This window comes from Balaenoptera borealis (genome assembly GCF_965194805.1).
Source record: "Balaenoptera borealis genome assembly, chromosome: 5".
NCBI classification, from domain to species: Eukaryota; Metazoa; Chordata; class Mammalia; order Artiodactyla; family Balaenopteridae; genus Balaenoptera; species Balaenoptera borealis.
This window is the reverse complement of record NC_138862.1, coordinates 84,136,659-84,150,197: the sequence shown is the minus strand read 5'-3', so window position 1 is coordinate 84,150,197 and position 13,539 is coordinate 84,136,659. Positions and strand designations below refer to the sequence as shown.

Below are 13,539 nucleotides of genomic sequence, written 5' to 3'. Positions count from 1 at the left end.
AATGACATTTATGATTGGCTCTTTAATATCTACTGTGTGGGGATTAAAATAGGGAATTATGTAAAGCACTCAACATGCTGACCTTCAGTAATTGCTGGATAGTTGCTACTGGACCCCGTATTTCTCACTAGCTGGGAGATGTTGGCTGTCACTTAATCTCCCTGGGCATGCATTTCCTTCTGTGTAAAATGAGGGAGATGTTTCATTTGGCTATGAAACGTTTCTCTGCTTATAATATAAAATACCAACATAAGTGCTGTTGCTTCCAATTTTGAGATGAAAGCTCAATTGTGGCCAGAGTACTTTTGGGAAAATTTTAAATTAAGCTTCCTGAAAGCTCTAGGAGGAAGAGAGCATATTCAAATAAATGCTTGCTTTTTTCAAATATTGGTCCTTTGATTCAAATAATGGACCGAGAAAACTGACCGCAGACCAACCCACCAATTGCTGCTTTATTTCTTTGTTAGCGTTTCCTTATGAGCCTCAGTGAATTATACAGTGAGGTGATTTTAAAGCAGAGCACTAAGTTTCTTGTGAAATCATATCCTGTTTCCCTTCAGTCACCCTGACTTGGGGATGCTTCAGGGCACCAAAGAAGGGATTTTCTCAGTCCACTGCTTTAAAAGGGAACCAACCCATAAACTACTCTGTTGGGAGGCCAATCAGGTGGGAGACTCCCTCCTCCTGTACGTTCCTTTTATTCTGAAGAACAAGGGTGGCAGTGAAGGCAGGCAGGCTGGCAGCGGCTCCAGGCCCAGCGTCACTCCCTGACCCCCACCTCCACCCTAGCCTCTCTCTGGTTTCAAAATGACACCAACCCACATGCAGGTTTTCTAGGATCACCTTTAATGATGACTTCCTGTATCTTCTCAGCAACACAGAATCTGTTTTGTCTCCCCATATTTTGAAGAAAGACATATTTTCAAAATTTGAAAAAAAAAAACAGGTGAAGTGCCAAACCTGAAGGAATTTTTTGTAAAAAAAAAATTTATTTCAATTTCTCTGAAGAATCTATCTTTTTTAAACTTATATTTTAAAAATTATCAAGAGGTAATTTTCAATGGATTATTAACATTTTTTTTTCTTCCCCAAAGGAGAGAGAGCAACATTTGAAACAGAATCAAATTTTTCCCTCAAGTTAGGTGATTTCCCATTATGATTTTAGGAATGCTTGGAGAGCAATTTCAGCTCCAACTCTTTTAAAGAGATGGTATCTGCTAATTTAAGGTAAAAGTATGATTTATTATATTATCACATTTCTTAAAAAGGAAAGCTGCTAGACCTAATTCTGAGAGAGAAAAGGTAAGGCAGATAAGGAGCTGAACCCACCCTCTTCATTTAAAGCATGAAGAGTGATCATTGAAAGAAGCATTTAAGGTTATTAAGTCTTTTCTGGGATTGTAAATTAATTATGAAAACCTGAGACAGTAAAAGAGGTATGACAAGTAAGAATCACTGAATAATTATAGAATGGCACAGCTTAGAGGAGGAGAGCAGGAAGGAAAGGAAAGGAAACCTCTCCAAAGGGCAGTCACCTCCAGCCTCAGTCCAGGGTGGCCTTAGAGACACTCTGTTTCCCAGAGTGAAAAACATCAGCCTTGGGAAAGAGTAGCCTCCCCTCTCCATTGCTGGAACTGCCGGGAAAGGGGAAACCCCACCCCCCCGATTTTTGAGATTCAGTGGGTTTTGATGTGGAGAATAAGAAGGACTTCTGAAGAACAGGAACCACCTAGAGAATCTATCCTTCAAGTGAATTCCTACCCGGCTGGTCTGTCCTATTTGCTCCCTCTCGTTGGACTTTTTCCAGCATATCTTTTCGTACACTTCACTGGCATTGCCTGAAGAAGCCACTACCTAAAGATTCCTTTAGATAATAAGGCAGTCAGTCCGTTTTAAAAGATGGCAAGTGTCTGCAGGAGGGTTAAGGGGCTGTCAGTCACTCAGCCATGCATTGCTGTGAACTAGCTCATTCAGATTTCTCCCACTTCTAGTCCAGATCAGCTGCATTGGGAGGAGACTTCCAAGAGGGAGGGGAGGGGTGGCGAGGTAAGAGGAAGGTTTTAGGACATTTTATAGACTGAAGCCCTTTGGAGGGCTTGAGGAAACAGGCATAACTGGTCCTGAAGCTCTGTGGAAAGGGGAAATGACTAGGGAAAGATAAGGAAATGGGTCCCAGATGAAAACTTTACAAAATTTTTCCAGGGTCTCTTTTATCTAAATCTTGAGTTTTGCAGCTAGACTTGTTAGTAATTAGTTCAATGTTCTTACTGGTTAAATTGGCATTTATAAGCTGGACTAATACTCTAAACATTACTTATAGTATTTGTTTATGGGGGAAATGTCTTCTTAAAAAACTGCAAACATTGCAATGTTGTTTTACCAATGATATGCAAGTCTGTAGTTCTGTTAAAAATATCAGAAAGTGAGAAACATGTCACAAGATACCTTTCTCCCATTCCCAAACCAAGAAAATGTGGAGGAAACAAGTAAGCCGAGGACGTTGAAAAGAAGTTGTCCATACATCCTGAATTTTCTCAGACTGTTTGATTTCATGTGATTTTAACTTTAATGCATAAATGTTAATGTAACAATTTTTACATGTCTATAAATCTTACTTAACTCATAAACAAAATCACAAATTTGAAAAATGCTTTATTAGATTTGTAAAAGTGCCCTAACCTAGTTAATTTCCAAATAACCTCAAGGCCAACTGGTTGACTCTTGCTGCTGTGGGGAGGAGTATAGCCCAGCTAACAGAAAGAGAGTGTGTAGGTTACTGTTATAGATCCACGAGACCACAAATGCTGGACTCAGCCTGAATAAGTCCTCACTTTCTACTGTTCCCCCGTGTACTCTATATTGGCCAACAAATTCATTCAATGGAGATTCCAAGATGGAAACCTTGAAGGTATTTTCAGTATCTTCTTTTTCCTCCCGATTAAATCTATCCCCTTATTTCTCTGCCTTGAACTATTCCTTCATTCATCAAACTTTCTCTGACAGTCTAGAGCATTCCAGGCACTGGGGAGAACACCTGGACTAATGGGTATGAGCTCTGCCCATCTCCTTTTTTGCCACGGCCATTAGTAAGCTCTCAACATCGAAGTCTCACCTGGACTGTGACAACCGCTGGCAGCTGGTCAGCCTGCCTCTCTTCATCTAATTTACTCTTCATTGCTGTACCAATGTCAAACCGATACACAAGTGCCCTTGCTGGCAACAACCCTCAACCAAAGCCTTCAGCAACCTGTCTTTGGTCTACCTTCCCAGCTTTCTTGGACTATTCCCAGAATAGCCTATGCTCCCTTCAGACTTCTGAGGCTTTACATCCGTCCCCATCCTGGAATGCCCTTCTCTATCTTATCCACCTTTCAAAGTTGTATTTATTCTTTAAAATTAAGTTCAGGGACTTCCCTGGTGGTCCAGTGGTAAAGAATCTGCCTTCCAGTGCAGGGGACGTGGATTCGATCCCTGGTCGGGGAACTAAGATCCCACATGCCACGGGGCAACTAAGCCCCCGTGCCACAAGTACTGAGCTCACATGCCTCAGTGAGAGAGCCCGTGCGCCAAAACTACAGAGCCCACGCGCCTTGGAGCCCATGTGCCTTGGAGCCCGTGTGCCACAACTAGAGAGAAGCCCGCGCGTGGCAATGAACAGCCCGCGTGCCGTGACTAAGACCCGACGAAGCCAAAAAAAATAAAGAAAAATAAATAAGTTAAAAAAAAACTCTTAAAAAAATTAAGTTCAAATGCCACCTCCTTTGGAAAAAAACACCCTGACATACTTGCTATGAACTGTTCCCTCTTCTGCCTTCTAACACATTATATTCCTTTTACTAGAGGTAGGTCATTCTGCTTTATATTACAAATTATTGGAAATATGTTGTTTCCCCCATGAAACTTGTAAGTTTCCTGAGTTTAGGCCCCATGTTAGAATTGTTTCCCATAGGTGACCCATAGCAATTGCTTTGATATATATTAAATTGAGCTGAATAAGCCACCCAAATTGGATACATCAAATATTTTAGTCATGTCCATTTTTTATTGATGAGAGGGCAAAGCCAACAGTGGTCTTACTGTTATTCTCTCTTTTTTCTCATGTAGTTCCCTCAGTGAAAAATACATTCTCATACATTAATTTAGTCACATCCTCACTCTCCTGCATTTTGGACTCTGTATTAGCCTAAGAGATCCATATCTACCTTAATGATTTCTTCTTTATCCCAATGGCCTATGACTATAGCCTCTAGGCCAATGTGACCAAAAGTGCAGTCCCTTGTACCACCTGCATTCTAGTCACCAAATGCATAAGTTAAAAAGTCATATTCTGGGGCTTCCCTGGTGGCGCAGTGGTTGAGAATCTGCCTGCCAATGCAGGGGACAAGGGTTTGAGCCCTGGTCTGGGAAGATCCCACATGCCGCAGAGCAACGAAGCCCGTGCGCCACAACTACTAAGCCTGTGCTCTAGAGCCAGCGAGCCACAACTACTGAAACCTGCGCACCTAGAGCCTGTGCTCTGCAATGAGAAGCCACTGCAAGGAGAAGCCCGCGCACCGCAACAAAGAGTAGCCCCTGCTCACTGCAACTAGAGAAAGCCTGCGTGCAGCAATGAACACCCACCGCAGCCAAAAATAAATAAATAAATAAATAAGATAAAAAAAAAAAAAAAAAAAAAAAGTCGTATTCCTGGACCCTAAGCCAGACCTCCTGAATCTGTCTCTGTGGGTGGAGCCTGAAAATCTGCATTATGAATAAGCTTCTCAGGGTTGTAGTACACAGGACACCTTGAGAATCTTCATTCTAGATATTGTTCAGAGAGCTTGGCTGGGGAGATCAAGATTTGGTGGATTCTTTGAATCTCTAAGAATGACCAGACTTTAAACATCACAGAAAGTGAACAGTGAAATGTGCTTATGGTTCACATAGTTCTCTTGAGAAACAGAAAGGTAAATGAAAGATTTTGGGATTCAGAAGAGTGAGAAAGCAAAAAACTAATTTTGGCCCTGATCTCTTATCATTTGGCAAAAAGATACATATCCGAGATTAGGAGAAGCTATTTAATTTAAGACCTGAATCCAACCTTCCTTCAGCTTCTTTTCATCTTTTACACAAAACATTATATCTGTAAACACAGGATTAAATGGGAAACTAACATTACTAAGAATCTTCTGTATGTCAGGCATCATGCTAGGTGCTTTCCATATATTTCTCATTTAATCAGCCACCTGTGAGGTTACTTTATTTAACTCCATTTTGCAGAAGAGGAAATTTAGGGGATGAAAGGCTAAGTAAACTGCTAGTTAGGTCGATTAAGTAAGTAATCCGGTAGACAGGTTAAATTAGATAGATTAGGAAACTGCTAGATTAAGTAAACTGCTAATTTCAGATTCCAGTTCGATCATTTACTAGTTGTGTGAGACTTGGGGAAACTCACTTAGCTCCTCAGACCCTCAACAGCATCACAGATAAAACAAAGGAGACATCACCTTCCTCACAAGGTACTGAGGACTTGAGATGAAATCAGGTACACACAGCACCCAGCACAATGTCCGGCCCTCAGTCAGTGTTAGCAACCCTTCTCTCGCCTCTCTGTTCTCTTCCTGCCTTGACTCTTTTTGTTTTTAAAAAAATTTTATGAAGGAGCCTGTTTGCTCAGAAGCATGAAAAGACCTCGCTATTTTCAACGACTTTAATAGGTGCCCAGGAACACTGTTCGTTGGTGCTCACACACAGCCAGTAGCTCCTCCTTTTTCCTGAGGGTTGACATGCAGGAAAAAGAAATCCTCATCAGCCTTTGGCTTCTTTCCACCTCCAAAGAGGCCATGATGTGAGCAGCCCAGGGAAAGCAGCCCCGGTGAGTCATGCTTTCAGCTTCCAACTGGTGACGGGAAGGGCAGAAAGTAGCCACATCACTACTGCTAGGAGCCACAGGGAAGGACTCCACCGTGACTTTCCCAGACAGTGTCAGTGAGCCAAGTGCAGCCCTCACAGCTGCCAGATGGCCCCAAGAATCTCAGCCGCCTCCTCAAGTTGAGTTTGTCAAGTTCCTGCAAACTGGCACACCAAGGATTCTCCTGCCGGAGAAGAGGGAATGCCTTTTTTGGGAATGAGTTCTCTGCTGATGGTTAAGACCTTATCATGATTTTAGTTGCAGGTAGTGAGTATCAGTGACTCCAGCAGCAATCATGAATGGTTTGGGTTTATAGCTTTTTTTTTTTTTTTTTTCCCCCCCCCTGTGAGCATTTACTCTTGAGGGCAAGGAGGGGCATTTATCACAATGTTATGATTCACTCTCCTAGACTGGCTATGCCTTCATTTCATCTTTCAGTTCCAGGCCTAAGGCCAAAAAGGTGTCAGAACTGTCACCCAGAGTCAGATGCATGTTCTCCTACTTATCCTGGTCATCTGTCTTGGACAGTGGCCACAAAACACAAGCAGCAGTGATTGTTCTTGATGGTAATCAACCTCCTTGTCCCCCTTTTGGACTGTGCAGAGATGATTCTAAACCTTCTTTTCTAACCTACTTTTTTTCTTACTAGTTTTCTTACATATTTTGGAATGATGATTTCCCCGGTTATACTACCCACCTTGGAAAACGCTAATGGCATTTACGGATCCTAAATTGATTTCTAAGTCCAGGATTTGGGGATTTGGTGCACAAATGCCCTTTCTTCCTATTCATAGTTTTCACGACTGTGGATTCTGCTCATTCTTCTCATAGCCCTGGGCTTTAGAAGCAGAGGTCTGAGCAGCCACCGTTTGCCAAAATTAGGAAGTTGGGCAGCCTTTGTTCCTACCCTGCTTCCTTTTCTCCCTTGACTGTTAATATATATGTTCTTGAGGGAAAAGCCCTTCATTAAATACCCAAACAAGGCAACAGTAAGGGAAAAAGCAACACAAGCAAAGAAGGATGACGGTAGCATGTACCTGTGCCTGCTTAGCAGTACCTATGCTGTTGGTGATCTGCCTAAACACAGCGGGAGAGAGCTTCTTAGCAGGATGGGCTTGGAGCCTGAATTAAACAAACAGCACAGCAGAAGGAAGAAACCAGAAATCTGGTGGTCAGGGCTTTTTGAATTCTACTCAGCATTTTCCAACCCTGCTGGCCTCTGATTCTATCTCCACCCCTGCTCCTGAAGTGTCTATTTTTACAAGTATGTAACACAGGAGTAAATAATGAATGTAGCTTATGGAAACTTTTGGCCTTAAATACTTGAGGTCTTCCCTGAGGAAAGGTGGTTTATGTTTATTGACAATATTTCCTTTTTTTCTTTTACAACAAATAAAACAATAGCACTCATTGTATTGTTTACAATTATTGAAATAATTTACTCTAATTTTAATTCTTATATATGAGAACCTTAACATACTTACAACTCCCACGGCATCTTTATGAAGTGTGCAGGTCATAAATATGTTGTCTAAAGATGGGCAAAGTAAGTCACAGAGATATGAAGTGAGTTCCAATCACATTGTGAGTCAATGCAATGGCATATGCGTTCAGGTGCCCAATCTGGGCTCTGGTGCACTTGACACGGCCCTCACCTTCAGAGATGACATTCTTTGAAGACCAGCATACAGAAAATGGTAGAGTGATGCTCAGTTTTGAAGGTGAATTAAATCCTTTTTATATTACCTAATGATTTCACAGACTTCATGAATGTCAAGTCAGGTGAATTTTAGTTACATTTGCCCATTTCAAAAAATGACTGATCAAGACTGGATGATATACTATGAACAACTATATGCCAATCGGACAACCTGGAAGAAATGGACAAGTTCCTAGAAACATACAGCCCACCAAAACTGAGTCAAGAAGAAATAGATAATTAGAACAGACCGATCACTAAAAGCGAGATAGAATCTGTAATAAAAACAAAAAACAAAAAACAAAAACCTCCCTGCAAACAAAAGTTCAGGATCAGATGGCTTCACTGGGGAATTCTACCAAACATATAAAGAAGAACTAATACTGATCCTTCTCAAACTTTTCCAAAAGGCTGAAGAGGAGGGAACACTCCCAAAGTTATTCTATGAAGCCACTATTACCCTGATACCAAAACCAGACAAAGACACTACCAAAAAAAAAAAAAAAAATTACAAGGCTGTATGAAATAGGAGACTGTTTCCTAACTCTGGAAGACATGGTGATGCAATAACTCCAACCATGAGGGATTCCAAAATAGCAATGACAGTGTCCTCATCTGCCCAGAATGCAGAAGGATGACTGAACAAACTGACAGAAGAATGCAGCTTTCTCTCTCTAAGAAAAGTCTGCTGGGAACTAGTTCCCACATTGTTTCTGCCTCCAGGAAGAAAAGCCTAAGACTTGCTTTCTGCCTGACTCCTTAATGGTCAGTGGAGTCTCTGTGGGGGGCCTAGATTTGGACACATTGGGAATTGATGATGGATACGAACTATTGCTGAAGTCCATTTGAGCCCATGGTCTACTGGCTTCTGTTTCAGAACCATTCAGTCAGCCAGATATTTAATTTTTTAGTGAGGCAGAGGAAAGGGACCCCTTCTGGGGTTGCTGTACAGCAACATATATTCACAATTCATTTTGCTTGGGTTTTTAAATATAATGTAACTTTACGATTATATAGTGCTTGGCCATTTTCAGATTTTCTCTTGATGCTCAAAGCAGTTTCAGGAGGTAGCTATTGTTATTCCCATTTTTACAGATGAGAAACTGAGGTTTAGAGAGGTTATGTCACTTAAGTCTAGGTCTGCCAGATTCCAAAGCTTATGCTCTTTTTTTTTTTAACTTTTATTTTGAAATAATTATATAGATTCACATGAGTCTGCAAAGAAATGTACAGAGAAGTCCCAGGTACTCTTCCCCCAACCTCCTTCAATGTTAACATCTCACGCAACTAGAGTATAGTATCAAAAGCATGAAAATGACTTTGGCACAATCCACAATGCTTATTCAGAGTTCACCAGCTATATATGCGTGTGTGTGTGTGTGTAGCTGTATGTAATTTTGTCTTTTTATTTTTTTTGATAAATTTATTTATTTATTTATTTTTGGCTGCATTCGGTCTTTGTTGCTGCACACAGGCTTTCTCTAGTTGCAGCGAGTGGGGGATACTCTTTGTTGTGGTGCGTGGGCTTCTCATTGCGGTGGCTTCTCTTGTTGCAGAGCACGGGCTCTAGGTGCATGGGCTCTAGGTGCATGGGCTTCAGTAGTTGTGGCATGTGGGCTTCAGTAGTTGTGGCTTGCGGGCTCTAGAGCGCAGGCTCAGTAGTTGTGGCGCATGGGCTTAGTTGCTCCGCGGCATGTGGGATCTTCCCGGACCAGGGCTCAAACCCGTGTCCCCTGCATTGGCAGGTGGATTCTTAACCACTGCGCCACCAGGGAAGCCCTGTCATGTTCTTTTTATATATAAACCATACACTGTTCTACCAATTTTAAATGTGAAGTCAGATTATAGGAATGAACAAAATGACTTTTCCTTCAATAAAACAATATCTACCAACAATTATGTACATTATGACCAAAGAGCTTTTGGTTTCTATTTGCAATTAAGAAGAAAGGAAAGGATGAAATTCTACAAACCTCATCTCTTGGGAGCACTAGTCTGTGCTACATGCCTTTATGGCACATCTTCTGGAGGTGATGGTAGGTATGAAATAGGGAAACACAATTTATTGGTTTATTGATAATTATGGCAGCAATCTTATGTCAGAAATTTCTATCAGTAAAGGAAAGGTGATCATACCTTGACTTCAAATTTAGTCTCATCATCTTCCTTTTCCACAGAGTTTAAATCCGTCTCCACATAATGTTCCTCAGATGTTTTCTGATGAGGAGCTAGAGAGACAAAGAAAACTTGCCATTAATTTGGCTTATAAATAACTCAGAGCACTTAGCCTGACTTGGACCATGTTGATGTAGCTGATTAACAAAGCTTCACTGAGCTGCTACAGTGATTTCCAAGGTAGTAGATGAAATTGGAGGTGAAGGAGAGATGCAGAAAAGAAAGAGTCCTTAATCCCAGGCACTTGATTCAAAGAGAAAAAAGTCACACTCAACACCACAGGAAACATCAAACCACAACAAATCAGTAAATGTAATGTGGTAAAAATGATAGTTTCCATCATTCCCAATTTTAAGGCCCAGCTAAAAAGTCACTTTCTTCATGAAATCTTCCTTAACTATTCCAGACTTCATGGATTCTTTTGATGCCCTGATATTTAGCATTAATCATCTGCAATGTATAATACTGTACTTGATGTTCTTGGATTAGAAGATTCAATTCTAGGTACCACATTCTATTGAGTATATTTTTTCCATTATACAGGTAATTAATTTGTGATTATTACAGAAAATTTGAAAAATACTAAAATCTTACCATTTAAACACACTGTGATTATATAAGGGAATGTCCATGTCTGCCCTAGGCAGAAATCGTTGCTAATCTGATGATCTAACAGTTGCATTACAAAACTGATGCAACCGTATTTTTAGTGGACAGGATGACTGTGTGAAGAATCAGCTGAGTCTAGAGGGAATTGGGCAGCCTTGCTCTTGCTCTCTCCTCTCAATCATTCTCCCTCTGTCCTCTCCTTCCCACAGGGCTCTCAGACACCTGAGAGATACCCTTCTTCAAGCTCCATGGCCATTTGGCATAAGATTGGGATTTGGGTAGGAGAAGCCCTGGTTATGCTTGAAGCTTCTAACCCAGCTTTACCAGAGGGCTGCATTGGGGGTGATGGCTACAAGGCTAATAAGTAAGTGGTAACTTGAATTCTTGTCACCATCACCACCCTTGTATATACAGTTTCTTTGGGAAACTCATGGGATACTTGTGATTAATCCAGGACAGGATATGAGCATTTCTGGGTCCTATGGCCAAAATGTCATCCATCTAATGCCACCAATATCACCCTGATGCTTATCTGTGGTAGACTTGTTGGAGGTTGACTGTCTTGCCTCCAGAGGCCCCTCCCAAGCCTCAAGTTCTGTGAGCCAACTGGAAGCAGCTTGGGCTTTCTGTGGGTTTCCCATACATGTTATGTTGAAATCTGTAGTGAAGCACTGTTTGCTGCCCCGAGTTATGTGACCACTGAAGCTATTTTATAACAATGGACAATCCATTGGGCTCCTCATTCTCTACAGGATCTCTGTAACCTGAGTAATGCCAGGCATAATAACGGGAAGCTGGAAATGCATACACTAATTGGCAACACCCATGACTGAGAAGCACCGTCCCTTAACGCTAAGTACAGCGATGAAGTTAAAGGCAGGGGCATGGGAGCCATGCTGCCAGCGCTCCAGTTTTGCTCTTCCACACACGAAGCATACGTTCTCAAAGAGCCTTAGCTTCTTCATCTGTATATGGGGAATAATGAGAAGGCCTACAGTATGGGGTTGTTATGAGGCCTTAATGAGTTAGTATGCACAGTGTTTAGATCGTGGCAAGCACTCAGTATATTTTAGCTATTATTATAGCCACAAAAGAATTTTTTCATGTTCATATGTACTTCAGAGAGGTTGAATGTTGTACGCAAGACACCTGGCTACCAAGAGTCAGAGCTGAGATTCCAGCTCCCGTCTCTAAGCAGCTCTGACCATGTTCCTTACACTGTGAAATATAATAGTCTATCTTGGCACAGACTCAGTTACTAAGGAATCAGACAAGTGTATTTGAAAATCCTGTTAGCGATCAGCTAGAATCCACACTTGGTGGTTAATCTCCAAAACAAAAGTGCAGGATTGTTATACAAAATGAGCTAGTTGCCTGACCAAGGTCAACAATACCTGTTCAGACATGTCAAAGATCTGTGGATCCTAGGAGGGTCATTATCTACTATGAAATCTTGTGTTCAAAAAGCTGAGAAACAATCTATCATTCCTGTTTTGTTTACTTGTAACAAACATACATCCTTTATATAGGTATACATACAGCTGATTCACTTCATTGTACAGCAGAAACTAACACAACATTATAAAGTAATTTTACTCAAATTAAAAAAAAAAAAAAATGAGGGAAGCAAAGTCATCGAAAGGAGCATAATTTAGTTTTGGGAAAGAGCCCTAGATGAGAGGTAAGGAGAACCAAGCCCTGTTTCCAAACATCCAAGAAGGATGTCTCTCTGTGTGTGAGTGTTTGTGTTTCTGTGGTATGTGTGCATAAGGGTGTCTGAGTGTGCATGTATATGCATGTGTGTGGAAAAATTCAGGAAAGAAATTCACTAAACTGTTATCAACTTTTTAATTCTAAAAAGTTTAATATGTTGTAGGAGACAGGGGACTGTAAGCTGTACTAAATGGAGAGTTACCAAAAGACCCCATAATTTTCAGATAAATAAAAACTGAAAGAATTTGTTGCAGACCTGAAAAACAAGAAATGCCAAAGGGAGGTTTTCAGCCTGAAGAGACAAGACACATGATGGTAATTCAACAAGGAATAAAGAACACCAGAAATGGTGAATAGGACGGTAAAGATAAAATTTTATATATATATATATATATATATATATATAAAATTATAAATATAAATAAAAAATATAAAATTATATACATTTTTATTTTTTCCATTTTTTCTTCCTTTCTCCCAATTTCTTTAAAAGATATATGATTGTTTAAAGCAAAAATTATAACACAATATTGGGGTATGTAACATATGTAGATGTATTATTTAGGATAAGAATAGCACAGAGGATGATTAAAGGGCACATGGAACTATACTTTTGCGAATTTCCTGTATTTACATAAAGTGCTACAATATTAACTCAAAGTAGATTGTGAGAAATTAAGGATGCACATGGTAAGCCCTAAAAGAAACACCTGGGGAAAAAACAATGCAAAAGTTATGTATGTATGTTAAAAAGCCAGTAGAGGAATTAAAATGGAATACTAAAAAATTGCTAACCCAAAAGAAGCCAGGAAAAGAGATCAGAGGAATAAAAAACATATGAGACAAATAGACAACAAATAACAAAAGAGTAGCTCTAAATCCAACTATATCAATAATTACATAGTATGTAAAATCGACTAAACACTCCAATTAGAAAGCAGAGGTTAACATGTTTTTAAAAGGCAAGACCCAACTATAGCTGTCTACAAGAAATATGCTTTAAAAATAGAAATAGAAGAATGGAAAAAGTGTATCATGCAAACACTAAGCATAAGAAAGCTGGAATGGCTCTATTAATATCTGACAAAATAGACTTCAAGACAAGGACTATTACTAAAGATAAGAAGGGAAGGAGAGATATTTCATGATTATAAAAGGGCCAGTGTATCTAGAAGACATAATAATCATGAATATGTGCTTAATAAAATACATGAGGTAACAAATGACACATATATCATACCCAAGAGTGTTTACCCAGGAATGCATGATTGTTTTAACATTTAAAAAGAAATAATTGTAATCCACCATATAAACCAATAAAGGAGAAAAAAATATGATCATCACAATATATGCACCAAATAGAGCATCTGAAAAATTCAATAATCATTCGTGATAAAACTCCTAGCAAACTGGAATAGAAGGGAACTTCCTCAATCTTATAAAAGGCATCTGT

The 13,539-nt window shown here is 40.1% G+C and overlaps 2 protein-coding genes across 2 annotated transcripts in view; one reads left to right on the top strand and one right to left on the bottom strand.

Moving 5' to 3' along the window:
* Positions 1-13,539, bottom strand: part of MCF2L2 (MCF.2 cell line derived transforming sequence-like 2) — a 255,131-nt gene that overhangs the window by 103,157 nt on the left and 138,435 nt on the right. The window contains 1 exon segment of the mRNA XM_082393922.1: positions 9,726-9,817. Coding sequence (XP_082250048.1) covers positions 9,726-9,817 — 92 coding nt within the window.
* B3GNT5 (UDP-GlcNAc:betaGal beta-1,3-N-acetylglucosaminyltransferase 5) overlaps positions 1-13,539 on the top strand; it is a 66,934-nt gene that overhangs the window by 27,307 nt on the left and 26,088 nt on the right. The window lies entirely within an intron of this gene.